Raw genomic sequence first — 27,461 nt, 5'->3', positions numbered from 1 at the left:
TACTGTGTTTACAGACTGGAAGACTCAACATAGTAAAGATGTCAATTCTTCATCTATAGGCTTAAAGCAATTCCAATTAAAAAAATCTCAGCAGAGTTTTTCATCATAGACAAGTTTATACAGATGGGTGAAAGAACCAAAGCAGCTAACACAATCTTGACAAAAATGAAGTGGGAGGAATTACTCTACCTGACATTAAGGCTTACTTATTGGGGGTGGGAGGAGACGGGGACGACAGAGAATGAGATGGCTGGATGGCATCACCGACTCGATGGACGTGAGTTTGAGTGAACACCGGGAGTTGGTGATGGACAGGGAGGCCTGGCATGCTGTGATTCATGGTTGCAAAGAGTCGGACACGACTGAGAGACTGAACTGAACTGAATCAAGTAATCAAGACAGTGTGATAATAGCAAATGCACACAGCTCACTGGAACAGAACTGAGGGCCCAGAAATAACCTCATACAGGTATGCCTAAAATATTTTTGAGAGAGATACAAAGCTAATTTCACACAGGAAGTATATAGTTACAACAAACAGTGCAAGAGTAACTGTAATCCATAGGTAAAAAAATGAGCCTTGACTTAAGCATCACAGACAAATATTAGCTCAAAACAGATCATAGGCTTAGATATAAAATGTAAAATTATAAAACTTTTTGAAAAAGATAAGAGAAAATCTTCAGGCTCCACAGCAAGGTAAAGAGTTCCTAAACTAGACACCAAAAACACAATCCATAAATATAAAAACTGTATACTGAACTTCATCAAAATTTAAAACTTTCACACTACAAAAGACCCAGTTAAGAGTTCTAAAAGGCAAAATAAAGATGGGGAGAAAATATTTGCAAGTCACATACCTGACAAAGGTTTGGTATCTCCAAAATACAAAGAATTCTAACAACTCAATTAAAAAAAGAAACAGAAAATGGACAAATGACTTGAACTCATTTCACAAAATAGGATATACAGATGGCAAATAAAACACACAAAAAGCTGTTCAACATTGGCAATTAGGTAAATGCAAATTAAAACCACAATGAGATATTACTACATACATACCTATATCAAGATGACTAAAATAAAATACAGTGACAACACCAAATGCTGGTTAGAATGACAGAAAAATAGATCATTCATATGTTGCAGGTGGGAGTATAAAATGATACAGTGAGCCTGGAAAAGCTTTCCAGTGCATTTTAAAACTAAACATGAAACTAACACACAACCTAGCAACTGTATTCCTGGGCACTTTACTCCCTAAAACATGAAACCTTTATATTCACACAAAAACCTGTACAGTATGTTCATGGCAGTTTTATTCAGAATAGGCCCAAACAGGAAACAACCCAGATGTCTTTCAACAGGTGAATGGTTAAACAATCAGTGGTACATCTACACCAAGAAATACTAGTCAGCAATGTAGAGGAATGAATTATTAATACACACAACCAAGATCCATCCCCACGGAATATGATGAGCACACAAAAGCCCATTCCTAGTATGATTCCATTTATATTATACTCTTGACAAAATTTTAGAAATGAAGAACAGATTACTGATTGCCAGGGTTAGGCATGGGATGAAGGAAAGGAAAGGTGTGGTTATAAAAGAAAACAAAAAACATCTTTTTGGAGTTGGAAATACTAAGAATATTGACTGCGGTAGTGGACACATAGACCTATAAAGGTAGTAAATCTGTCTGAAACTTAACATACATACATAAACCAGTAAAAGTGGATACAAGTTAAACTGGAGAAATCTGAATAACATAAATTGTATCATTGTCAATATCCTGGTCATAACATTATTCTATGGTTTCATAAAAAGTTACCATTGAGGAAAATTGTGCAAAATATATAGAGGATTTCTTTGTATTATTTCTTACAACTGCATATGAATCTACAAGTATCTCATTTTTGAAAATACAGTTATTACTCATATGAAAACCAAAATGCTGTGAGAGAAAGAAAAGCAACTATAGGGACTTCCCTGGCAGTCCAATGGTTAAGACTCTGCACTCCCAGTGCAGAGGACCCGGGTATGATGCCTGGTCATGGGACTAAGAACCCACATGCCACAAAACACTGCATTCTCCCCACCCCCAAAAAGCAACTATAGTAAACTTTTTGGCCTAACTATGAACAGTTTTTATTTAGCCAAAAAATTAAAACACTGAAAAATGACCTAACAAAAATTACAGCTCTACTGGATGAGTGTGAGGGAAATGTGCTTGTACATGATGGGATAAGAGGAGGTGAGGCTAAAAAAGAAACACTTAACTTTATATTCCAGAAAGTCAATAGGTGATGCCTAAAACTGAAAAGTCAAAAAGCAGGAATACTAGCATGTTATTTAGAATTAGGGAAACAAAATTTTTAAATCTATTCAATAACTGAGAAAAGCTGACTGTGGAGTGAGAAATTTGGAACCTGAGAAGGTCAAAAGAATGTTACTAAAGACCTAGGTATGAAACCAGACACTATAAAACTCCTAGAGGAAAACAAAGGCAGAACACTCTCTTGACATAAATCACAGCAACATCTTTTTGATCTACCTCCCAGAATAATGGAAATAAAAAATAAATAAATGGAGCCTACTTAAACTCAAAAGCTTTTGAACAGCAAAAGAAACAAAAAATACAAATGAAAAGACAGCCAACAAATTGGGAGAAAATATTTGCAAATATTTGTGACTGATAAGGGATTAGTCTCCAAAATTTACAAACAGCTTATGACATTTAACAGCATCAAAACAAACAACCCACTCAAAAAATACACAGAAGACCTAAATAGACATTTCTCCAACGAAGACACACAGATGGCCAATAATCACATGAAAAGATGTTCAACACCACTAATTATTCAGTTCAGTTCAGTCGCTCAGTCGTGTCCGACTCTGAGAACTGCAAATCAAAACTACAACTATCATCAAAAAAATCACAAACAATAAATGCTGGAGAGGACATGGAGAGAAAGGAACACACCTACAGTGTTACATAAATTGGTACAACCACTATGGAGAAGAGTATGGAGGTTCCTTTAAAAAATAAAAATAGAGCTACCATATGACCCTGCAATCCCACTCCTGGGCACATATCCAGAGAAAAACATGATCTGAAAGGATACATGCATCCCAATGTTCACTGTAGCACTGTTTACAACAGCTAAGAGAGGAAGCAACCTAAATGTCCACTGACAGAGGAATGGATAAAGAAGTGGTAAATATATGAAATGGAATATTACTCAGCCATTAAAATGAATGAAATAATGCCACTTATAGCAACATGGATGGGGCCTAGAGACTGTCATACTGAGTGAAGTAAGTCAGATAAAGAAATGTCATGATATCCCTTATATATGAAATCTAAGAAAGAAATGATACAAATGAACTTATTTACAAAGCAGAAAGAGACTCAGACTTATAAAATAAACTTACAGTTGCCAGGGGAAGGGATACTTAGGGAGTTTGAGATGGTCATGTATACATGCTACATTAAAATGGATAACCAACAAGGGCTTACTCTATATCACTTGAAACTCTGCTCAATGTTATGTGGCAGCATGGGCGGGAGGGAGGTTTAGGGAAGAAAGGGTACATGTATATATACAGCTGAGTCCCTTTGTTGTTCACCTGAAACCATCACAGCATTGTTAATCGTCTATGTGTGTGTGTATGCTCAGTTGCTCAGTCATGTTCAACTTTTTGCAGCCCCATGGACTGTATCTACCAGGCTCCTCTGTCCATAGAATCTTTCAGGCATATTGGAGTGGGTTACCATTTCCTACTCTAGGGGATCTTCCCAACCCAAGGATTAAACCCACATCTCTTGCATCACTTGCACTGGCAGGTGGATTCTTTACCACTGCGCCACCTGGGAAGCCCTGTTAATTGGCTACACCCCAATACAAAATAAAAAGTTCAAAAGAAAAAAGAAATTAAAGAAAAACAAAGAGAATGTTTATTTTTTTCAGGCTGCTACTGCTGCTGCTAAGTCGCTTCAATCGTGTCCGACTCTGTGCGACCCCATAGACGGCAGTCCACCAGGCTCCCCCATCCCTGGGATTCTCCAGGCAAGAACACTGGAGTGGGTTGCCATTTCCTTCTCCAATGCATGCAAGTGAAAAGTGAAAGTGAAGTCGCTCAGTCGTGTCCAACTCTTAGCGACCCCATGGACTGCAGCCTACCAGGCTCCTCCATCCATGGGATTTTCCAGGCAAGAGTACTGGAGTGGGGTGCCATTGCCTTCTCCTTTTTTCAGGCTAAGAGTGTCATAAAGTAGATGTATATTTATTTGACATAAAGTGCCATACAATTCAGAGGCCTTACAATTCATCTATTTAAAGCATACAGCTTACTGGGTTTTAGTATGTTCACAGAGCTGTGCAATCATCACTACAATCAATTTTAGAACATTTTCATTTCCCCCAAAGAAGCCCTGTACCCATTTGCACTCCCATTTCCTGAGATGGATACAGAAGATACATGTCTCACTCTGACTCTGCCACCTAGGTAAAGAAACTCATCCACTGCCTTCAGTTTTTCTTACTGATGTTCTTCTGCTTTTCTCTCATAGGACTTTTAGAGGCAATGAATTTTGACAGTAGTTGGGAGACAGCATAGGCAACATAACCAAACAAACATCACATCATTCTTACTGCCTCACTTTTATAATTTTGCTGAGTTCAGAACAAATCAAGTCTAAATATTTCACCCTTACCATCAATATGTATAAATCAGCTGAGAAGTGTACCTGAAATCATTCTGTATCTTCTCAATTACCACAAAGAAATAACTGCAGAAATACTTGTACTACACTTTGCATTACTATTGCTTTTGATATTATTTTCTAAAAGTATTTCTAAAATCTCAGACAAAAACTCTTAGCACTTACTGCAGTAAGACCTTCATTATTACAAATGTTGACATCAGCACTGTATTCTAATAATTTACTCATGCATTTCTTTTGCCTGAAAAGAAAAAGAGACAGTAAAGACAACTGTTACTAGAAAAATAAACAAATGAAAATTATTTTACTGAAATATTAACTATAGCAAATAACCTGTATCTGCAATATTTAAATAAATACTTCAATAAATAAATGTAGCATATGAAACAAAATTGTTTCTATGACTCAAAGATAATAGGATTTTAAAAAGGCACAATGAGGTTTTAATGCCATTGGGACAAATTCATCATTCAAAATGTTATGAAATTTCTAGTGTTGACAGAATATTTGAGATAGTAATCTTCATTAAAAATGTAAGACATTCATAAGTCTAATGGAAGGGGAATGGATAGAGTAAAATGATGTCTCAATGAATGCTGTATCCTATATTCTTGATTGTATAATATTTAAAATACTAAGATGAGTTGTAAAAAATAACAGATTAATCAAATGGCTATCTATTCATAACCTTACCCACTTAATTTTTTTTTCAGCTTTTTTACTGTAGTAAAATACACATAACATAAATTTATCATCTTAACCAATTTTAAGTGTACAGTCCAGTGACATTAGAGTTCCCTGGTGGCTCAGACCGTAAAGAATCTGCCTGCAATGCAGGAGGCCTGGGTTCAATCCCTGGGTCAGGAAGATCCCTTGGAGAAAGGAATGACTACCCACTCCAGTATTCTTGCCTGGAGAACTCCATGGACAGAGAAGCTTGGCATGCTACAGTCCAAGGGGTCACAAACAGTCAGACATGACTGAGCGACTAACATTTGATCACTTTATCAACAATATTAAGTATATTCATATTGTGGTGCAACCACCATCACCATCCATCTCAAGAACGCTTTTCAGCTTTCTGAAACTCTGCATCCATTAAACAGTTACTCCCCATTCCCTCTCCTGCTAGCCCCTGGCAACCACTATTCTACATTTTATCTCTACGATTTGCCCTTATCTAAATGTCTCACCGAAGTAGAATCATACAGTTTGTCTTTTTGTGACTGGCTTATTTCACTAAATATAATCTCCTCAAGGCTCATCCATGTTGCAGCATACAACATGGATACAGAATTTCCTACCTTTTAAGGGGCTTCCCAGGTGGTACTAGTAGTAAAGAACCTGCCTGCCAATGCAGGAGACGTAAGAAACATGGGGTTCAATCCTTGGGTTGGGAAGATCCCCTGGAGAAGGGCATGGCAACCCACTCCAGTATTCTTGCCTGCAGAATCCGGTGGATAGAGGAGCCTGGTAGGCTATAATCAACAGAGTCACTCAGAGTCGAACTCAGCTAAAGCAACTTAGCATTCATGCAGGCTGAATAATATTCCACTGTATGTATATACCACATTAAGTTTATCCATTCATGTGCAAATGGATGTTGCTGTTGCTGCTGCTGCTGCTAAGTCGCTTCAGTCATGGCCGACTCTGTGCGACCCCATAGACGGCAGCCCACCAGGTTCCCCTGTCCCTGGGATTCTCCAGGCAAGAACACTGGAATTTCGTTCTCCAATGCGTGAAAGTGAAAAGTGAAAGTGAAGTCGCTCAGTCGTGTCCAACTTAGTGACCCCATGGACTGCAGCCTACCAGGCTCCTCCGTCCATGGGATTTTCTAGGCAAAAGTACTGGAGGGGCTTGCCATTGCCTTCTCCGAAATGGATGCTCAGGTTCCTTTATTTTAGCTATTGTGAATAATACTGCTATGAATTCAAGTATACAAATATTTCTGCAAGACTCTGCATGAAATTTTGGGGGGTACATACCCAGAAGTGGAACTGCTGGATCATAGTATAATTCTATTTTTATTTTTGAGGAAGCAATGAACTAGTTTCCAGAGCATCTGTACCATTTCCCTTTCCCACTAACAGAGCACAAGGGGTTCAATTTCTCCACACCCTCATCAACACTTCATGTTTTTTTTCTGATAGCCATACTAATGAACCTGAGTTGGTGTCTCAAGGTAGTTTTAAATGGCATTTCCCTGATTAGGGATATTAAGCATCTTCTCTTGATCTGGTCACCTGTATATCTTACTTGGAGACATATCTACAAAAGTATGTTGCTGCCTTTTGAACTGCCTACCCATGTCATTTTGCTCACAATGTTTCCTCCTAGCCTGATCCATTTTTCCTCACTCTTCAGTGTTTATCTCAATTTCTCCTTCATTAATAATTAAATGAAAACTCATGCTTTGGAAACAAAGTGATACACACACATACTATATGTATACACACATTTATGTATACATATAGTATGTATATGCTTAACTATGCTCAGTAATGAATTAAGAAAATATGATTTAATCTGTGGCATGAAAAAGTTTATGATCTAATTAAGTAAGTGATTATATACATACATGCTGCTGCTGCTGCTAAGTCGCTTCAGTCGTGTCCAACTCTGTGCGACCCCATAGACGGCAGTCCACCAGGCTCCCCCGTCCCTGGGATTTTCCAGGCAAGAACACAGGAGTGGGTTGCCATTTCCTTCTCCAATGCATGCAAGTGAAAAGTGAAAGTGAAGTCGCTCAGTTGTGTCCGACTCTTAGCGACCCCATGGACTGCAGCCCACCAGGCTCCTCCGTCCATGGGATTTTCCAGGCAAGAGTACTGGAGTATATGTTTGTATATATATACAAAATATACAATTTATGTATATGCTTAACTATGCTCAGTAATAAATTAAGAAAATATGATTTAATCTGTGGCATGAAGAAGTTTATGATCTAATTAAGTAAATGATTGTATACATACATAAAAAATATAAAATGGGGTATACGTAATAGCATACTATGTATAATGTTATACAACATAGTATATATAGTATTAATGTGAATACTGAGACACTGTGATTTACAGCAAGAATATATATTTATATATTTGGTCTTAATCCACACTTCTTGGTTCACAGTTCTAAACCTTAAACAATTAAAGGCAATGAGCCTCTTTTCCTGAAAACCTTTCAGGGAAGGTGACTTTTGGGTCCCATCCAACAGTGGGGGCTGGTTGCCAGGAGAATCAACCACATATTGGACAGCACTTTCAGTCCCACTCCTATTTCCAAGGGAGGAGATAGCAACCAGAGGTTGAATCAGCTGCTAACAGCCAATGACTTAAGTCAAAAATGACCATGTAATGATGTCTACATAGACCCAAAAGGACAATTTTTTGTCCCTTTCAGGAAGAGCTTCCATGGAGGGGAACCAAAATGCTTCTACCTGCGACCATGCCCAAATCTCTTTGTTCAGGACCTCATCCAGTGTATCTATCTCTTCATTTGGTTACTGACTCATATCCTTTAATACTCTCTTATTAAAAAAAAAAAAAATCAGTACTCTAGTGAGTAAACAAACATATTTCCCTGAGTTCAGTGAGCACTTCTAGCAAATTAATCAAGCCCAAGAAAGGGATCACGGGAAACTCTGATTTCTAGCCAACTGATCAAAAGTGCTAGTTACAACCTGGACTCTCGACAGGAATCCTGCGTTGGAAGAGGATGGCAGAACCTCCAATCTGTAGCCAGTCAGTCAGAGAACTACTTGAAACTGACCTGGCAACTGGCGTCTGAAGTGGAGGGTGGTCTACAGGACTGAGCCCTTGACCAACAGAATCTGCTTCTACCTAAAGGTACATTATAGTGTCAGAATTGGCTTTTAGGAAACTGCTGTCATTTGAGACTTGCTTGTTGGTTTGATGAAGCCTACAACTGCCCCCCCAACATACACACACTGGAATTGGGTCCAGGAACCCTTTGCAAATATGCTATACATAAATAATAATATATGGTATACAGAGAATATACATAATACATGTAATATAATAACTATTTACTCTGATAATAAATTTCTTCATACCCTATCACATTTCTTTAATCAACTCAGTACTAAGCATAGCTAACTAATTACTAATTATTCAATCTTATAATAGCTATCCATTCAGTCGCTCAGTCGTGTCCAATCTGTGACCCCATGGACTGCAGCACACCAGGCTTCCCTATCCATCACCAACTCCCAGAGCTTGATCAAACTCATGTCCATCGAGCCGGGGATGCCATTCAACCATCTCATCCTCTGTATATATAATAGTTATAATTGTTATTAACTGAATAAACCTTTTAAAAGAAAACAAATTACTTTTCTTGCTATGACTCTTTCTTTCTAAAATGAAGTTAAATTCAACTAAAATCAGCATTTTAATCAAAGAAATGGAATAAAATAAAGCTCTGAGTAAACTTTAAAGTTCAAACGTTCACAAAGTTTCTTCAGCAAATACAGTTTTGAAAACCTTAGGAAATAAATCTTCATTACTGTGAGGCAACAGATCACAAAATTAGTATTACATTGTTTAAAGTGTGTGTGTGTGTGTGTGGTACTGTACCAGTGTGTGTGTATGTGTGGTACTGTACCAGTGTGTGTGTGTGTGTGTGTCTGTGTCTGTGTGTGTGTGGTACTGTACCAGGGAAAGGGCTCCAAAGAAGCATTTATTGAAGAGAAGCAGCAAAACATAATGCTCCCCCTCCCAAAAATGAACTGCAAAAGGTACAGGGCACTATGAGAGAAATACATCCTTTTTCCTACTTAACAATCATCACTGCTATTTTCCATAACCTTGAGTAAATCAAAAAGATCCATTAAGTGCTCACCTCTTTTGCTTAGAATGGAGCTAAAATATTAATACATGAGCTCTAACCTTTATGAGCTCACAACCTACCTCAAAAAACAAGTGAAAAAATGTTTCAAATCTGACCAATACACAACCTAAAGATACACAGTAATTTTTAAGTCTTCTAAAATTCTCATATAATCATGAGCAATGATGGATCCTATTGTACAGGAGCAACAACTTTTCTGCCTGGATACTGCAACAATTATAAGTTGATGGTAACCCAAAGGACAGAGAGACCAGTCATCCAAGTGCTCTGAGGCAACTTAAGGGGTCTTCCACTAGAAATGAAGGCAATTTAGTACTAACATATACAGCACTGATGGCTGAAGATAGAAACTCTAAAACTGGCCAAGAGAAATATTCTACCTTTCTGACAATGACAGATGAGGGAACAAAACAAAAATTCCCACAAATCAGATGGACCGGCCAAAGGGACAGAATTCACCTATGACTTCTGCTTCATTCAAGACAAATTTGAACTTGTAGAGAAATCACACCAAAAAAAGTTTTCTGAAACCATCAAAAGCTACAGGAACAAGTAGCTTTTTAAGTTGAACAAGGTGTCCCTAAGCTGTACAAGGCACCCATTTAGTAAATAAAACAATTACGTACTGAATATCAAAAGTAATCTTTATAGGAACGAAATGCATCCAAGTTAGATGCTATGTAAGGGCTATGGACTCTTCTTATTCCTTTTCTCTTGACTGATTTGCCATGTGAATTATGAAATAATATGTCATATGTTTTCATCTTTAAAATGGAATGGTCTCCAAATTGAATGTCTCATAAAAAAAAAAAAACATAAATATTTGAGGTGATGGATGAGAGAAATCCCTTCACAATGTATAGATAAAATCATGATGTACACTATAACTATATTTATAATTTTATTTGCCATTATACTTCAACAAAGCCTGGGGCGGGGTTGGGGGGAAGCAATGGTCTCCTAAATGACAAAGTCCCCTACTACAGCAGGAGTAGATGTTTTATCTCTGCTGTGCACCGACCTGTCCTTCCATTTACAGTTATTGAGACAATTTTTAACATGTAACTTCTAAAAAGAGCTTTGTCACTAACCTACCAACACATGGGATAATGGATCTAGACCTGAGATCAGGGCAGCACAGGAACCAGTGATTTACTCTTGTTGTTGTTGCTGTTCAGTCACTCAGTCGTGTCCAATTCTTTTCAACTCCCAATACTCTATTTACTCTAACCTTGGCTTTGACACCCCACAACATACCTAACGTGGCCAATTATTATAAAAACCAATTGTTTAACCAGCACATTGTCTTTTACAACATGGACAACTAAACTGGTTCACATGCTAAATCAGGAAATGGGACAGATCAGACAGGGTCAAAGACTATGCCTCTCCCATGTCCAACCTAGATATCACTATCGTTCTTATTTTACTGGTTCCACTTTAACACTTGTCTGAAAAAATTTGGTCTCACATTGATGAAGTGGACAATTTTAGCCCCATATCTATCTCACTTAGGCAGCCACCTTAACTACCCAGAATTTCAGTTCAAAACAGGCAACCAAAATACTTTCCAGAGTAATCAAAGAATAAACACACAGAAATATTTTTCGAAGAGAAGTTTTCTGAAAGTTCCTCAAGCCCTGAATCAAAAACTACTTATTTTCATTGTAAATATAATTCCAACCATTTTGGTCTGGTTTCTCAGTCCAAGAGAACTTTAAGAAGTGAAAAATATTGTAGAGGCAGATACAGATGTGACTGTGAAATTCTCAAAAAGGAGAAATCCATAAAAAGTACAGTAGGGTTTAAAATAGCACACGAGTCAGTACACTCATTCACAAATAATTATAAACTAGGTAAAATATATTTCAGTTCAGTTCAGTTCAGTCGCTCAGTCGTGTCCGACTCTCCGCGACCCCATGAATCACAGCACGCCAGGCCTCCCTGTCCATCACCAACTCCCGGAGTTCACTCAAACTCATGTCCATCGAGTCGGTGATGCCATCCAGCCATCTCATTCTCTGTCATCCCCTTCTCCTCCCGCCCCCAACCTTTCCCAGCATCAGAGTCTTTTCCAGTGAGTCAACTCGTCGCATGAGGTGGCCAAAGTATCGGAGTTTCAGCTTTAGCATCAGTCCTTCCAATGAACACACAGGATTGATCTCCTTTAGAATGGACTGGTTGGATCTCCTAGGAGTCCAAGGGACTCTCTGTCTTTAATTGCATTAATAAAATTAACCAAACAATATGGAAAATAAGTCATGGAGTTAGACATGACGAACGACTAGCAGGAAAAAGGACACTGAAACAAAGAAGTGAAACTTATGCTTTTCAAAAAATGTCATTATAAGTAAAAATAAACTCTGACAAACATATATTTAAGAAGAAAAATATTAGTGACCTACTTAATAAATTATTGATATTATTACAGTTATTTAAAAGGATAACGTAATAATCCAAGACCCTCTTCCCAAGGCAAATATTGGGGGAAAAAAATTACCAAATGAAAGCAGAGTGCTTTCCTATGTCATAACTTATAGTCCAACTTAAGCTACTGAAGAAAAAATATTTACCCATTTCTAGCTGCCAAATGAAGAGGTGTACAGCCCGAAATATCTTGATAGTTAGGATTTGCTCCTTTCTTTAAAAGCAGAACCAAGCATTCCACTGATCCACAACTAAAACAATATTAAAAACAGTTCAGATGCATTTAACATACAGCCATAGTTGACAAAGCTTAATTATAAAACAAAAAGCTCTATTAAACACATTATTTTGGGGGTCCATACTGACCTACAATTTAACTCCTGTCATAAAGAGTAAATAACCTCTACTTTCAAGAGGGCACATTCTACTACAAAATCTATGAAGTATTTGATAAATTCATATGAAACAAAATAAAGTAGTATTAGCACATAAAAGAAACCATATAATACTCTCAACTTTTGGCCTTCCAGAAGCCAAATTTATATTGAAAAATCAATTTTATTTAGGGAGAGTTGCTGCTGCTACTGCTGCTAAGTCGCTTCAGTCGTGTCTGACTCTGTGCAACCCCATAGACGGCAGCCCACCAGGCTCTGCCGCCCCTGGGATTCTCCAGGCAAGAATACTGGAGTGGGTTGCCATTTCCTTCTCCAATGCGTGAAAGTGAAAAGTGAAAGTGAAGTCGCTCAGTCGTGTCTGATTCTTTGCGACCCCATGGACTGCAGCCCACCAGGCTCCTCCATCCCTGGGATTCTCCAGGCAAGAGTACTGGAGTGGGGTGATCTTAAAAGGTGATATCAACAAACTGATTAGTTACACACTGGAACATTATAAATAAAAATGATTCTCACACCTAAGAAAAAAGTATAAAACCAACAACTTCACATTCAATTAGCATATAAAATCTTACATTGGTGGGATAAAAATAAAATTTTGATGAATGTACCCTCTTAAGTATATTCAGGTAAGATAAACCCCATGCCTAACCTCCTCTAATCTGATCTAGGACAAGTTAAAACATCAGATATGACTTGAGTCCAATCCCAAAATTAAAAAGCTATCTAGAGAAATGATGCAAGCGTGGCACACTATGGCCTCAATAAGACAAAGAACCACTCAGCTACCTGTTCTCATCTCTCTCCATAACTACTATGGAATCACATTGCTTCAAAGCTTACTGACCATTACTTTAGACCAGAGCTTAATCCAAAATATTTAGTCTTACTTTGCTGCAATGTGAAGCAAGCTTCTTTTCACACGTCCAAATGCATAATTGACATCAAACTTTGAATTTGATAGTAGCTCAGAAACAGACCTATGCAAAAAGAAGAATGTTTAAAAAAAAAAGTTTTTAAAAACATAATAACTCAAGTTAATAGCTCTTCAGTGTTACCCTTACCAATTATTCAAAAGGTTTTGTCTCACATCAGCAAAAAAACAAGGCACTACTCTCTAAGCAGAGCACAGCAGCCAGTGAAGCATCATCTAAAATTCAACTGCCCTCACCTATAAACTGGTGCTGAAGGGTTCCTCATCTGCCGCTCTGACTATGTCACCTGCTCTGAGGACACCTAAGTTGGCTTCAGCTCCCACTAGATTCTTGAGAAAAAGACAGTAGGGCTGGCTGCTCCCTTTGCACAAAGTTGAGCCTATCTATATTAATTTTGGCCAAAGAAGAAAAATCAGACAAACATATTTTAATTATATCAGACAGGAATTTCAAAGCAAAAAAAAATCATTTATATTTTAAACTCGTTTCAAATAACAGTGTCTCTTTCTCCTTATAATACCAAACTACCCAATGGCTAACCATAGCAGAGTTGTCTGTTACAAGTTACACCTCATTACACAGTCAGACAACTGTATCTCACACAAGCCCTATAAGAGAAAAGTGTCAATGCTACATTAATAAAAGAATATTTAAAGAAAAGAACTTCAAAATAGTAGAATATTAAGGCATAAGTTGTCCATCAGGCCTAACTTTCTGCTACAAAGGTCAGTAGTAACCTCTAACAGAAACCATATTTTTTTCACCGTCAGTAACCAAGCAAATAGTTGTTTTAATTTCTGACTATTCATCTAGAAAATCTCTTAACAACACTGTAAATCAACTATACTTCAATAAAATATGCAAATTTTTAAAAAAATTAAAGAAAATCTCTAACCGTAGATTATAGTTGATAAAGAACTTGGAAAATCCTGTTTCCTATTTCACAGACAGAAAATTATAACAGAATTAAATTACTTACCCCAGGTCAAAATGTCCAAACTCTGTGTCCATGTTTATATACACAACATTTAGGTAAACTCATATTCTTAAAAAATATAAATTTCTGAAATTACACACTTACCTGTGTTGATCAGCCATAACCATTGGCATTAATGTATAAACAGCAGTTTCATTATCTAAGTATTAAAAAAAAAAAAACAGAAAAAGGAATTAATTTATCTCCAGTTTTTTCCAAAGGGTGATACTTACGACTATTTTAAAATTTTCTTAACTCTAAATAAAACGCTAGGAGAAGAGATGGAAGATAATTATGAACAGTGCAAAACACCAGAAGTATTACACATACTATTTGCAAAAATGTAGAATGTTTCATCATACCTACTAGTACTTTGGAGGAATTTTAAGAATATATGAATATCAAAGATATACATGCTAAAATAAATTTAAAACATTAAATATACATAATAGCTGCTTCGTGTCAATACTGTAACAAAAGAAATTTTTAGAAGTTTTTATAAAACAGCATTAAAGTCTTACTTATTACTTACTTTACGTTTTCATTTTTTATAGAATTCACAGAAATGATTCAAAAGAAGTTAAGTCAGTAATACCTATGATCTCATGTGATACTTATGTAAATTTCAGTCACTGTTTGCATCTACTTTTATATATTACTAGTGGTCATTCCTCAGTTCAATGCATCTTAGAGCTTCATGTTTTTTAATAAGTTATTTACAATGAATAACCCTGATACATCCCATTTAGTCCTTAAAAAGTTAATAGTGGTGCTAGAATTAATGAGTTAAAGTTTGATATTTCACAGCGCTTGAGTTTCCACTGAGAAGAGCATACCACTTTCACAGTGTTCTTGCCAAAAATCTTTAATCTACTCAAGGGAAAACATTAGACAAATCCAAATTAAGGGCAATTCCACAAAATACCTGATCAGTCCTCTTAAAAAAGTCTTATGAAAGACGAGGAAAAATTAGAATTATCACAGTTCAAGGGAGGCTAAGGAAACATGACAACTAAATGCAATGTGGTATCCTGGACTGGATCCTAAAATAGAAAAAAGGCATTAGTAGGAAAACTCCTGACATTCTAATAAACATCTGTAATGTCTCTAATAAACGTCTTAAATGCTAATAGCAATACACCAATATTAACTCCTTAGTTTTGATACTTGTACTTTGGTTGTATAAGACGTGAACATGAGGGGAAGCTGGCTGAAGGGTATACAAGAACTGAGTAGTATCTGTGCAACTTTTCTTTAAGTCTAAAATTACTTAAAAATGGAAAGTTAAAAAAAAAGGAGAAGGAAAAGTTACTAAAAGATTCCTAAGAGATGAATGAGTCAACCAAATGTAATTAAGGTGTGGACTATGACTGGATACTGATTTAAACTAACTGACTGTAAGATAATATTTTTGAGAGGAGAAAACTGAATATGATGAACTGAGTATTTGATGAGAATTAAAATTACTGGTGTGTTGGCTCTAATAATGGTATTGTGATTATGCTTGAAAAAACATATTTAGAAATATATCGAAGTATTTATAGAACAGAAGTAACCATTTCTGCACATTTTTATTCACTATTTTAACTATTTTTGAGTATGGACATGAAGAACAATTTAGTCCCAGGAAACTTCACAAGTCCAGAGTGCAAATGCAACAGGTCTTTCACTATAAAAATGAAGTTAATAACCAAAGAATCCTATTAATAACAGCCAACATGTTTTAAACCATTATCTTCAAGGCACTGTTCTAAACACTTCACATATAAATGCATCATCTCTTTTATCCTCATGGGCACCTTATGAAGTAGGTACTAGTATTATCCCCATTTTGCAAATTAGAAAATTGAAGCACTAGTTAAGCAATAAGTATGTGATGGTGACGTTAAGTGGCTAAACTGGAATTCAAAGCTGGCTGATTTCAAAGCCCCCATTATAAAAATTTTACAGTGCACACAGTATACACTATATATAAATAACCAAAAGGTCTACAATACAGTACTTAATCTTGACATGTACAACATACTCTGTTTTATTCTCTTCTATTTCAATTTTTTCAAAATGCTAACTGCAATCACTAAATCATTCTCACTACCTATCAGGGAATCATCAACAGGAATTGAAAAAAACACTGGACTAAGCCTCCCTCAGCAGAGCAACACTTTTTCTCTCTTATAAAACCCTTGCCCCCCAGAATCAAGACAATTTCAATTAAGCCACTCCATAATAAAGTCATAAACAGGAAATACCGTTATTTGTGATTTAAACTTATATAACAAGATAGTACACAATTTTAAGTGAACATCATAAGTTCACATGGGTTTATTTACAGTATTTAGATAAAAATTTATAGATAGATCTTATTTTTAAGTCACACCTAACCTTATTAAAAAAATATAGCTTACATACACTAAAATATCTGAAAACACAAATATAACCACAACTGTGATGCTAGGAGACTCTCCAGCAAATACTAAGAAAATACTGAATAAAATTTGGGGTCAGGTGCTTCCTTCTCCACACACATGAAGAAATCTTGAGAATCAGGTATATAATGAAAGTTCAGAGTGATAAGATTAAACTTTCTCTCACTTAAGAGTGGTAAGACAACTTTCTCTCGCTTTATTAAATACCTTGGCCATTTTTATTAATAGTTTCAGAAAACTGTTTAAAGGAAAACCTCAAAGAACAGAAAACTCAGATTCACTATGCTATATTCAATTTCTCCTCAAACCATAAAATGGAAGAGAATTGTTTTTAATTGGTAATTATCCTAATCATCTTTCAAGCATATATTCCAACGGGCTCAAATTCAATTATTTTATTAAACAAATTACATTCATTGTAAATGCAGTAGTTTAAGATTTTTTTTCCTACATAAATGAACAATATAAGCCAACTTTTTAAAGTGCACTGAGAATCTATATCCCTAAAATCATTTTTTTTCCTTACTTCCTATCTCACAAAATTCCTGTTAGCCCTGCCTAATAACCTGCACTCCATTATTTAGTGAGACTACTCAGGTTTTCATCATCTCAAGGAAATATGAATATGTCCTCCCAGTATCCAATTCAGTAAATATCTGCAGTTTAATCCTATGCAACAAAGTTAACTTTAGAGTGAAGTCTGATTAAAAAGGCCAACCCTAATAATTTATTCCAATCAAATGATTAACTGAATTCTAACAAGGCAAGATAAATATTTGATTACTTCCTAAATTTAGACAGGTCTCAGAAATTCTGTTCAGCCCTTAAAATGTAAGCACAACAATCTGGATTTTTGTAACTGGAATGTAACACATACACACACATGCATGCACACATGCACGAGCGTACTTGAAAGAGTCAATCTCAAAGAATTCAAAAAGATTCATCAGAATTTAGGAATAAATTAAAACAAGATGAGCAAACTCATTATAATCAAAGAGAAACAAATGTAAGCAACTTGCAGAAAAGTTTTATTTTCATTCCTCTAGTGTCCAGGGGCTCTCAGACTGTCAGTGGAACTTTCTATTCCAGAGAGTAACTTGAGAGGCTGATACTTAGTCTTTAAAATGTTGATATAATTAGATCTATATTCTTCTGTGTAATAATCCTAAGGAAATAATTACAAAGGCAGACCAAGATTTAAAAATCAAAGCTGTTCCTCATAAAATCTATTATAAAAAATTAGAGTCAATGTTTGTTACATTTTGTATGAAAGCCTAAAAAATCATTAAGCATGTTTAAAGATATAAAAAGCGTTATGCTTTCTAAAAGCAGAACAAAAGACTATATGCAGTATGATCTTGATTTGGTAGAGAAAGAAATAATAATAGAAAGAACTCAAGAAAATACTAGGCATTGTTTATTACTGGGTGAGAAATAATAATTTTTTTCTTTCAAGATTTTCTACAATGAAAACATACTACCTTTAAAACCAGGAAATATTACTCAAGTGTTCTAAGTCACATTTATGTTAAAACAAAAAAAAAAGGAGATTTAAGCTGAGCAATACAAATTGCTGTGTCAATGAAACTACACACGCAGCAGCAGACACCAAAAAATCTGTGAGAAATGAGTAAGCATTTAAAAAACGGACTCAAAGTGGAAACAAAACAGAGAACGAATAAGCTGAAGGCAAAAGTCTTGTTCCTAACATCGGGATTAAGTCTGTTACTTTATACTAGCAACGTACCAAGTACAAACTTACTTCGAAGAAACAGTCAACTCAACTCATGCTGTTCTGAATCATAGGTAGAAACAAGGGAAAATCTTAATCAGGAAAATCATCCCTAGGTCCCCAGTCCACATTTCTCTGAGGACTCTGTGCCAAGGTCTCCTTCTTTAACTTAAAAATCACTGCTCCAGCAGCAACTCAAAGAAAGTTTCCGGGCGGGGGCGGATACAAACTAATACAATGCATTAAAAAGAAAAATCACCAGCCATAACTGCTACCCTCTCAGTTCCGCGTACACAATCAAAAGCCTCTTAGAGGCTGCACGGCTCTCACCCACTACCAGTAAACCATTCATGAGGCTGCAAACAAAACGGCTTTCTAACCTCTTTTATTACTTGTGTTACTTATCCTGAAGGATCTCTTGCACACTTAACTAAAAATTGCTAACTAAAAGGATCTTGCCTTACTCCTTTGTAGAAGCACCGTAGCCCCAACCTGTCTGAAGTGGATATGCATATTACAGTCTATACATGTAAACAAACAAGCACTTCAAGTACACGTTTGACATTTGACATCCTTTTATTTCTCTGCTTATTGCAAAAATAAAATGGCGCTCTACATGTTGAAAAAGAAAAGACCGCTTAATTACCCTCAGCAGCTTAAAGTAAACGATACTACTTGTGTTGGGGCAGGAGAGATCTCTCTCCTCTACCCCTCCAGCATTTCCAGGCAGCGAATGGAAAAAGGCCAGCAACTATGCTGTCTTCTGAATCCGGGTCTCCGCCATCCGGGTGACATTTCTGCTCCTTCTCCGAAACCCCTATCCGACAGTCCGGAGAGACTTCCTAAAGTCCTGCTTCTTCCAGCTGCAGGACACCCACGGCCCGGGCCCCTCCCACAGACTCCACCTGCCCGGGGCGGGAGTGGTGGCCGAGCGGTGGCCAGAGGTCCCAGACCGGCCCCTCCCCGCCAAGGAAAGTAAACGTGGGCGTTTGTTCAGCTTTCGGTTAGTTTCCCCCGCAGCTGCCCGAGGCCCGCCCCCGGCGGCCCCAGCCCCGCGGCCCGCTCACCGTCGGGCAGCTCCACGGTGCGCGCGCGGCGCAGCGAGCGCGTCAGGCGATTGAGCTGCTCCATCGCTCTCTCCATCCTCGGCGCGCCCTCCGCGCTCGCCCAGCCCGCCCGCGGCCTCCGCGCTCGGAGCCCTACATCCCGCCCCGCGCCCGTGCGGCGGGCGGTGGTGCCGGCTCGCCCGGACTGACTCCCGAGGCTGCGGGGGAAACTCCGGCCGCGTCCTCCGTCCGGGGGCTGTCGGTCCGACAACTGAGGAGACACCCGCCGACGAAGACGGCGCTCTCGCCCTTCCTGCGGCCGCCGTCGCCGCCGCCGCTTCCCTCTCCGACTCGCACGGCCTTCTGGGAGCAGTAGTTTGGAGCCGCGCGGGCCCGGGGCGGAGCCACGCTCGGTGCGCCCGTGGCTCCACGCCTCCACCACGCAGACGCCGGGGTAGAGCGGTGTGTGCGGGAACCAGTGCGCGAGTGGGCGTACCCGCAAGCTCCTGGGAAAACACCAGGGTGTTCCCACGCCCTCTTTTCCTGCTCCATAAAGCTTTACGCGAGCAGCTCCCTTCAACTCCATCGGATTATATAGCCGATTGGGGGTTTGCACAATTGTTCTTAAAAAAAAAAAAAAAAGAATCCATCCTCAGTCATGCCAGTATTGGTACGTTTTTCAGATACATGAACTTTTGAAATGTTAAGATTTTCATATTTCAGAATTAAACAATCATAAAGTCAAACAATGCAAACGCAGAATATACTTTTTCCTTCATTCAGTTCAGTTTAGTCGCTCAGTCGTGTCCGACCCTTTGCGACCCCATGGGAAGCAGCTAGTCAGGCTTTCCTGTCCATCACCAGCTCCCTGAGCTTGCTCAAACTCATGTCCATGGAGTTGGTGATGCCATCCAATCATCTCATCTTGTCATCCCCTTCTCTTCCTGCCTTCAAACTTTCCCAGCATCAGGGGCTTTTCCAATGAGTCAGTTCTTCCTATTAGCTTCAACATCACTCCTTCCAATGAATATTCAGGACTGATTTCCTTCAGGATGGACTGGTTGGATCTCCTTGCTGTCCAAGGGACTCTCAAGAGTCTTCTCCAACACCACAGTTCAAAAGCATAAATTCTTTGGAGCTCAGCTTTCTTTATACTCCAACTCTCACATGCATACATGACTACTGGAAAAACTGTAGCTTTGACTAGATGGACCTTTGTTGGCAAAGTAATGTTTTTGCTTTTTAATATTCTGTCATAACTTTTCTTCCAAGGAGCGAGCATCTTCTAATTTCATGGCTGCTGGCACCATCTGTAGTGATTTTGGAGTCCCAAAAAGTTAAAGTCACTCACTGTTTGCATTGTTTCCCCATCTATTTGACATGAAGTGATGGGACCAGTTAAGCCAACTTTTTCACTCTCCTCTTTCACTTTCATTAAGAGGCTCTTTAGTTCTTCTTCATGTTCTGCCATAAGGGTGGTGTTATCTGCATATCTGAAGTTGTTGATATTTCTCCCTGCAATCTTGATTCCAGCTGTGTGCTTCACCCAGCCCGGCATTTCACATGAAATACTCTGCATATAAGTTAAATAAACAGGGTGACAGTATGCAGCCTTGACGTACTCCTTTTCCTATTTGGAACCAGCCTGTTGTTCCATGTACAGTTCTAACTGTTGCTTCCTGACCTGCATACAGATTTCTCAGAAGGCAGGTAAAGTGCCCTGGTATTCCCATCTCTTGAAGAATTTTCCACAGTTTGTTGTGATCCACAGAGTCAAGTAACTTAACTGTAGCTTAATTATCTGCTATGCGATTTCATGTGGGCAAAGCTGTCACTCTATCGTGTGCCTTGCATTCTCATATTTACCACAGCACCTAATACAAAGTTAAAACTGGGGAAGATATTGATGGTGATATCCTGAAAGAAAACTTGTTTATTTGGCACAATGCTAAAGCATCGAGGTGACCACAGATACCAGTGGAAAATTCAGAGGCTGATTGTGGGAGCTGCAAAATAGTTGACAGTACCAACAACATGTGGAAGAAATTCATGGGGGAAAATCATGTTTTCAACACAGAAGTTAAGCACAAATCAGGATAAAAACAAATTTGAAACAGCTAAAACATGAAAGAATTAATCCAAGTCAAATGAATAAGAGCCTACTGACACCACTGACAACAAAAAGGGATAATTTTTCTCTTCTTGGATATAACCAGTGTCCAAATAATGCTGGCGTTAAGAGAGAACCAAAGAGCTTGGTCTTTCTAAGCTTCTCCTTCCTTAAAGAAGCAAAGCTGTTCCTGCAATGAATGAGCACATGCATGTTGGTGTTAGATATTGGCTGGCCCAGGAGGCATAAGAGAATCTCACCTGCCAGGATATACAAGGGCAGATGGTGGCTGGCCTGAGTGTTCCCTGCCAATGCCATCCTGAATCAGTTCCACCTGCTGCCATCAGTCATGCGTACCAGTGAAGCAACAGGCTCAGGACGGACCTTCTAACCAGTTGATTCAGATGAGACCTAAACCAATCGAACAAGGTGGAGATGTCAGAGCTGCAAAGGAATTCAAATACTATAGACCAGTCCATGTCCAACCCTTGGCAACCTAGCTTCAACTGGAAATGTCCCTGCTTTTCTTGGCTTCCTCATACCATTCAGAAAGTCAAGATCCCCACTGCTCTACAGATGTTAGCATCTCAGCCTCTATCACTGCCGCTCCTTAAGCTGTTACTCCATGTAAATCATTTCTGATGCCCTGTGGGCACCAAGTCTGGAGTTTATGTGAAGAGCAGAAGCCCCCAATAACCTCCAAAGTGAGCATCACTCCCTATGATAGTCACTATTCACCATAGGAGCAGAAGATGATGGAACAATTACAGTTACAGGATGCAGCAGTGGATTGTCAGTTCTGAATTCTGTAACGTGATGCAGTCTCTCAAACAGTTCTGCTGTAAGGCATAGGAAACTGTAGTATCACTATAGGCTTATCACTGCCTGTCCAATAGAACTTTCTACAATGACAGCCATGTTCCATCATCTGCACTGTCCAGAATAGTAGTGACTAATCAAATGGTGCAACTGGGTGCTTGAGATATGGCCAGTGCAATTAGATTTTAAATATGAATTTAAATGTAATTAGTCTAATTAATTAATTTAAATTAAGTAGCCACATGGGCCTACTGGTTTCCACATTGGACAGAACAGTTTATCATACCAAGAAGAAACTGCCAATGAGTACAACAAAAAAACCAAATAGCTCCTCATACGTTATAGTTGAAAAATTTAAGATTCTCACTTGCTTGTGGAAGCCAACACCAAGAATATCAAATGAAAGCTTTAAGAGGATATTTTGTATCATAACATCCATTATCAAAAGCATAGAGCTTCTCACTGATAAGAATCTAGATTTTTCTGTGACCTAGTTTGAACTTTATTTTTTTTTATTTCTGGATTTTTTTTCCTCCCTGAAAATTGGTTTTATTGGATATACCCTTGCTTAAACTTCTCCATTTAAAAGAACACAATTAATTTAATTAAAAACCAGGAAGAGATCAGGAGAACAAAGCAAAGAACAAAAAACTACCATTGTAGAAACAAAACACAAAAATAAGATGGTAAAAATAAGTCCTAATATATCTATGGCCATAATCACAGAAAATATAAACAGAGTAGACTGTGGATAGGGTGGAAGATGTTCTCCCTTCCAGACAACATATATGCTTAATAAATGGGAAAGAATTAGTTCTGGAAAAATATAACTGCAATAAATTTTATTTCTATTTTCTTGTGTCTTGAGATAACACACTACAAACATTGAGGATACACATTAAAAAATCCGTATCTAGGCGGTAGTGGAGAATGGAGAGGGTGAGATATATGGAGAGAGTAACATGGAAATTTACAAAACCATAGCCAAATAGATAGCCAATGGGAATTTGCTGTATGACTCAGGGAACTCAAAGAGGGGCTCTGTGACAATCTAGAAGTGTGGCATGGGGAGGGAGGTGGGAAGGAGGTTTGGGAGGGAGGGGACATGGGTGTACCTATGTCTGATTCTTGTTGATGTATGACAGAAAACCACAAAATACTGTAGAACAATTATCCTTCAATTAAAAAAAAAAGCGTTCATCCATTAAAAAAAAAATCCATATCCAACTACAAATTCAAAGCACTATAAAAACCAATTCTCCTCACTGCATATCAACCTTGGGAAGGAAGTCTATGTCAACAGCAGCTGTTCCTCATGGATATGAATTGCAAGCCACCAGAACTTTCTCAGGAGTAGGTTACTAAAAGCCTATATAAAGTTTAGGATTAAAAATGTATTAGCTCTTGGGAGAGATGTAAAGTATGGAATTTCTATATAAATTGGGATTGTGGAAAGTAGGAGCTTTGTGCTATGACTAAAATAATCTTGATGTTTCAAATTTTCATACACCTATTGCAAAAATTTCACAGTTCCTACTAATATATATATATTTTTTGAAGTATAGTTCCTTCATACTGCTGTGTCAGTTTCTGCCATACAGCAAAGTAAATCAGCTCTATGTATATATATATCCCCTCTTTTTCTGGATTTCCTTTCCATTTAGGTCACCATGGAACACTGAGCAGAGTTCCCTGTGCAATACACTAGGTTCTCATTAGCTATCTATTTTATACATAGTAGTATATATATGTCAATCCCAATCTCCCAATTCATCCCACCACACTGTTTCCCACCTTGGTATCCATATGTTTGTTTGCTAGATCTGTGTCTCTATTTCTGCTTTGTAAGGTTCATGCTCTGAGAAGGCCATGGCACCCAGTCCTCTTGCCTGGAAAATCCCATGGACGGAAGAGCCTAGTGGGTTACAGTTCATGGGGTCGCTAAGAGTCGGACACAACTGAGCGACTTCACTTTCACTTTTCACTTTCATTCATTGGAGAGGGAAATGGCAACCCACTCCAATGTTCTTGCCTGGAGAATCCCAGGGACAGAGGAGCCTGGTGGGCTGCCGTCTATGGGGTCTCACAGAGTTGGACACGACTGAAGCAACTTAGCAGCAGCAGCAAGGTTCATGCTAATATTAACAGCAGTGCTATGTCTTCCAAATTGAGGCATTAATTATGTCTTCCAAACTGAGGCATTAGTATATGCATAGAGATAGATAACATCCAAAATGAGACTCATACTGAGAATTTTAAAATTTAAACCATTAATACATTTGTAGAAATCTGATTTTCATAATGAGATAAAATCAGTAATTTCATGAAATTATTATGAAAGAATTTTCCAAATTTTGTAGTAAGTTTAATAATCTTAGTGATCACTGGAGAGAACATGAAAGATAATATTTCCTGCCAAAAAATAAAATAACAGTGCCAAGAAGACCAGCATCACTGAACTTGTGTATATTTGAAATTATTATCTTTTCCCTCATTTCAACAACTGCTTTTTTAAAACATTCAATTTGGATTAAATAAAAAAATGTTGGTGAGTTTTTCCATCATCAGTAACTTAGTTCCCAGTTCAGTGCAAAAAAATATTTATATGCAAGGTGCAAGGTGAAAGTCCAATGAAAAGTAAGACTTTTTTCACTTTCAAGGAGTTCAACTTCAGGGCAAAAAAATGCACAAATCTGATAGAAATACAAACTGGAGAGTCCTTTACCGTGTGCTCAAAACCCTGGGGATGTGAGGGAGAGAATCATCACTTCATGTGGGGAGGGAGTAAAATGAAGGAAAATTCCATGCTTGAAAGGTCATGTTGACACATGGGAAATAGAAACAAACAGGAAAATCTGATTAACCACAAATATGAACAGTTGATACTTGTTAAGCATCAGCAGCTTTTTAGCCGAGGCTTGTGGGAGAATTAAGGCTAACATGTGTTAGTCAGCTTTCAGTTAGTCTTGAAGGTCACGGACAGGAGCTTGAAGCAAGTTCTGCAAGCAGCAGGGAGCAACATAATCAGATGGTAGTGGAAAAGAAGGGTAACAATTGAATGATTTAAGAGACCACTTCAATTGCACAGTTTTAATGGAAACAAAACTGTACTTAAGGTAGGAGTGAAGGAAAAATATATGAGTACTGTATATTGACAGGATGCAGAACTTGATTCTAGATGAACAATTGACTAGATGGGTAAGAGTTAAAGATGACTCCAAGATCAGTGGTAGTCAGGGGTAAGATCTTTTGAGAGGAAAAAGCCTGTTAAAAAGTTGCAAATTCTGGGTCTCTAACTCCAAATCATTAGATTGCAGAATCTGAAGAACTTTATCAAGATTGAGTCTTGAGTATGGGATAATCCTGGGGCTTCCCTGGTGGCTTAGTGGTAAAGGAACCACCTTCAGTGCAGGAGACGCAGCAGACACCGGTTCAATCCTTGGGTCAGGAAGATCTCCTGGAGAAGGGCATGGCAACCACTCCAGTATTCTTTCCTGGAGAATCCAATGGACAGAGGAGCCTGGCAGGCTACAGTTCATAGTGCCACAAAAGTGAGACACGACTGAAGTGACTGAACACACATACACCTATGCAACAATCCTATGCTGCTGCTGCTGCTAAGTCACTTCAGTCGTGTCCGACTCTGTGTGACCCCATAGACGGAAGCCCACCAGGCTCCCCCGTCCCTGGGATTCTCCAGGCAAGAACACCGGAGCGGGCTGCCATTTCCTTCTCCAGTGTGTGAAAGTGAAAAGTGAAAGTGAAGTCGCTCAGTCGTGTCCGACCCTTAGCAACCCCACGGACTGCAGCCTACCAGGCTCCTCCATCCATGGGATTTTCTAGGCAAGAGTACTGGAGTGGCTTGCCATTGCCTTCTCCGAATCCTATGCTAGATATATTTAATAAATGCCTCTTGCTTCTGAATGCTGGTTTTCCACCTGTATATTACTGTGGGTTTCAATTATACTAAAAAATCACTTTCAATTTCCCCTGAAGAAGATTATTTTGTTCACTTCTTTTTTTTTTTTTTTTGAGACAAATAGTGCAGTTAAAAAATTAAAAGGTCTAATTTCCTAGGGTAGGGTAGTTTCAGTTCAGTTCAGTTCAGTAGCTCAGTCATGTCTGACTTTTTGCAACCCCATGGACTGCAGCACTCCAGGCCTCCCAGTCCATCGCCAACTACCAGAGTTTAGTTAAACACATGTCCATTGAGTCAGTGATACCATCCAACCATCTCATCCTCTGTCGTCCCCTTCTCCTCCCACCTTCAATCTTTCCCAGCATCAGGGTCTTTTCAAGTGAGTCAGTTCTTTGCATCAGGTGGCCAAAGCATTGGAGCTTCAGCTTCAGCATCAGTCCTTCCAATGAATATTCAGGACTGATTTCCTTTAGGATAAACTGGTTGGATTTCCTTGCAGTCCAAGAAACTCTCAAGCGTCTTCTCCAACACCACAGTTCAAAAGCATCAATTCTTTGGCATTCAGCCTTCTTTATACTCCAACTCTCACATCCATACATGAATACTGGGAAAACCATAGCTTTGACTAGATGGATCTTTGTTGGTAAAGTAATGTCTCTGCTTTTAAATATGCTGTCTAGGTTGGTCATAACTTTCCTTCCAAGGAGTAAGCGTCTTTTAATTTCCTGGCTGCAGGCACCATCTGCAGTGATTTTGGAACCCAAAAAATAAAGTCTGACACTGTTTCCATTGATTCCCCATCTATTTGCCATGAAGTGATGGGACTAGATGCCATGATCTTAGTTTTCTGAATGTTAAGTTTTAGCTTTTTCACTCTCCTCCTTCACTTTCATCAAGAGGCTTTTGAGTTCCTCTTCACTTTCTGCCATAAGGGTGGTGTCATCTGCATACCTGAGGTTATTGATATTTCTCCCAGCAATCTTGATTCCAGCTTGTGTTTCATCCAGCCCAGTGTTGCTCATGATGTACTCTGCATATAAGTCAAATAAGCAGGGTGACAATATGCAGCCTTGACATA

The 27,461-nt window shown here is 38.4% G+C and overlaps 1 protein-coding gene across 7 annotated transcripts in view; it reads right to left on the bottom strand.

Moving 5' to 3' along the window:
* The window catches only part of HACE1 (HECT domain and ankyrin repeat containing E3 ubiquitin protein ligase 1), a 118,215-nt gene extending 98,333 nt beyond the window's left edge, over positions 1–19,882 (bottom strand). For 4 of the 7 annotated variants that reach the window (XM_088840683.1, XM_088840684.1, XM_088840686.1 and 1 more), the window contains exons 1-5: positions 19,557–19,882; positions 14,434–14,488; positions 13,308–13,397; positions 12,172–12,276; positions 4,895–4,970 (exon numbers count right to left, since the gene is read on the bottom strand). In XM_088840683.1, coding sequence (XP_088696809.1) covers positions 4,895–4,970; positions 12,172–12,276; positions 13,308–13,397; positions 14,434–14,488; positions 19,557–19,632 — 402 coding nt within the window. In that variant the 5' untranslated portion in view covers positions 19,633–19,882. Of the gene's footprint in view, positions 1–4,894; positions 4,971–12,171; positions 12,277–13,307; positions 13,398–13,588; positions 13,736–14,433; positions 14,489–19,556 lie in introns of those variants that run through there. The other 3 variants (XM_088840689.1, XM_088840690.1, XM_088840685.1) reach the window with 2 other exon arrangements.
* Between the last annotated feature and the right edge of the window lie 7,579 nt (positions 19,883–27,461).

The sequence above is a fragment of the Moschus berezovskii genome, chromosome 10, assembly GCF_049115385.1.
Source record: "Moschus berezovskii isolate FMDL1 chromosome 10, NW_MosBer_1.0, whole genome shotgun sequence".
In the NCBI taxonomy this organism is placed as follows: Eukaryota; Metazoa; Chordata; class Mammalia; order Artiodactyla; family Moschidae; genus Moschus; species Moschus berezovskii.
The sequence above is the reverse complement of the archived record's forward strand: the minus strand, read 5'-3'. Positions and strand labels throughout refer to the sequence as shown.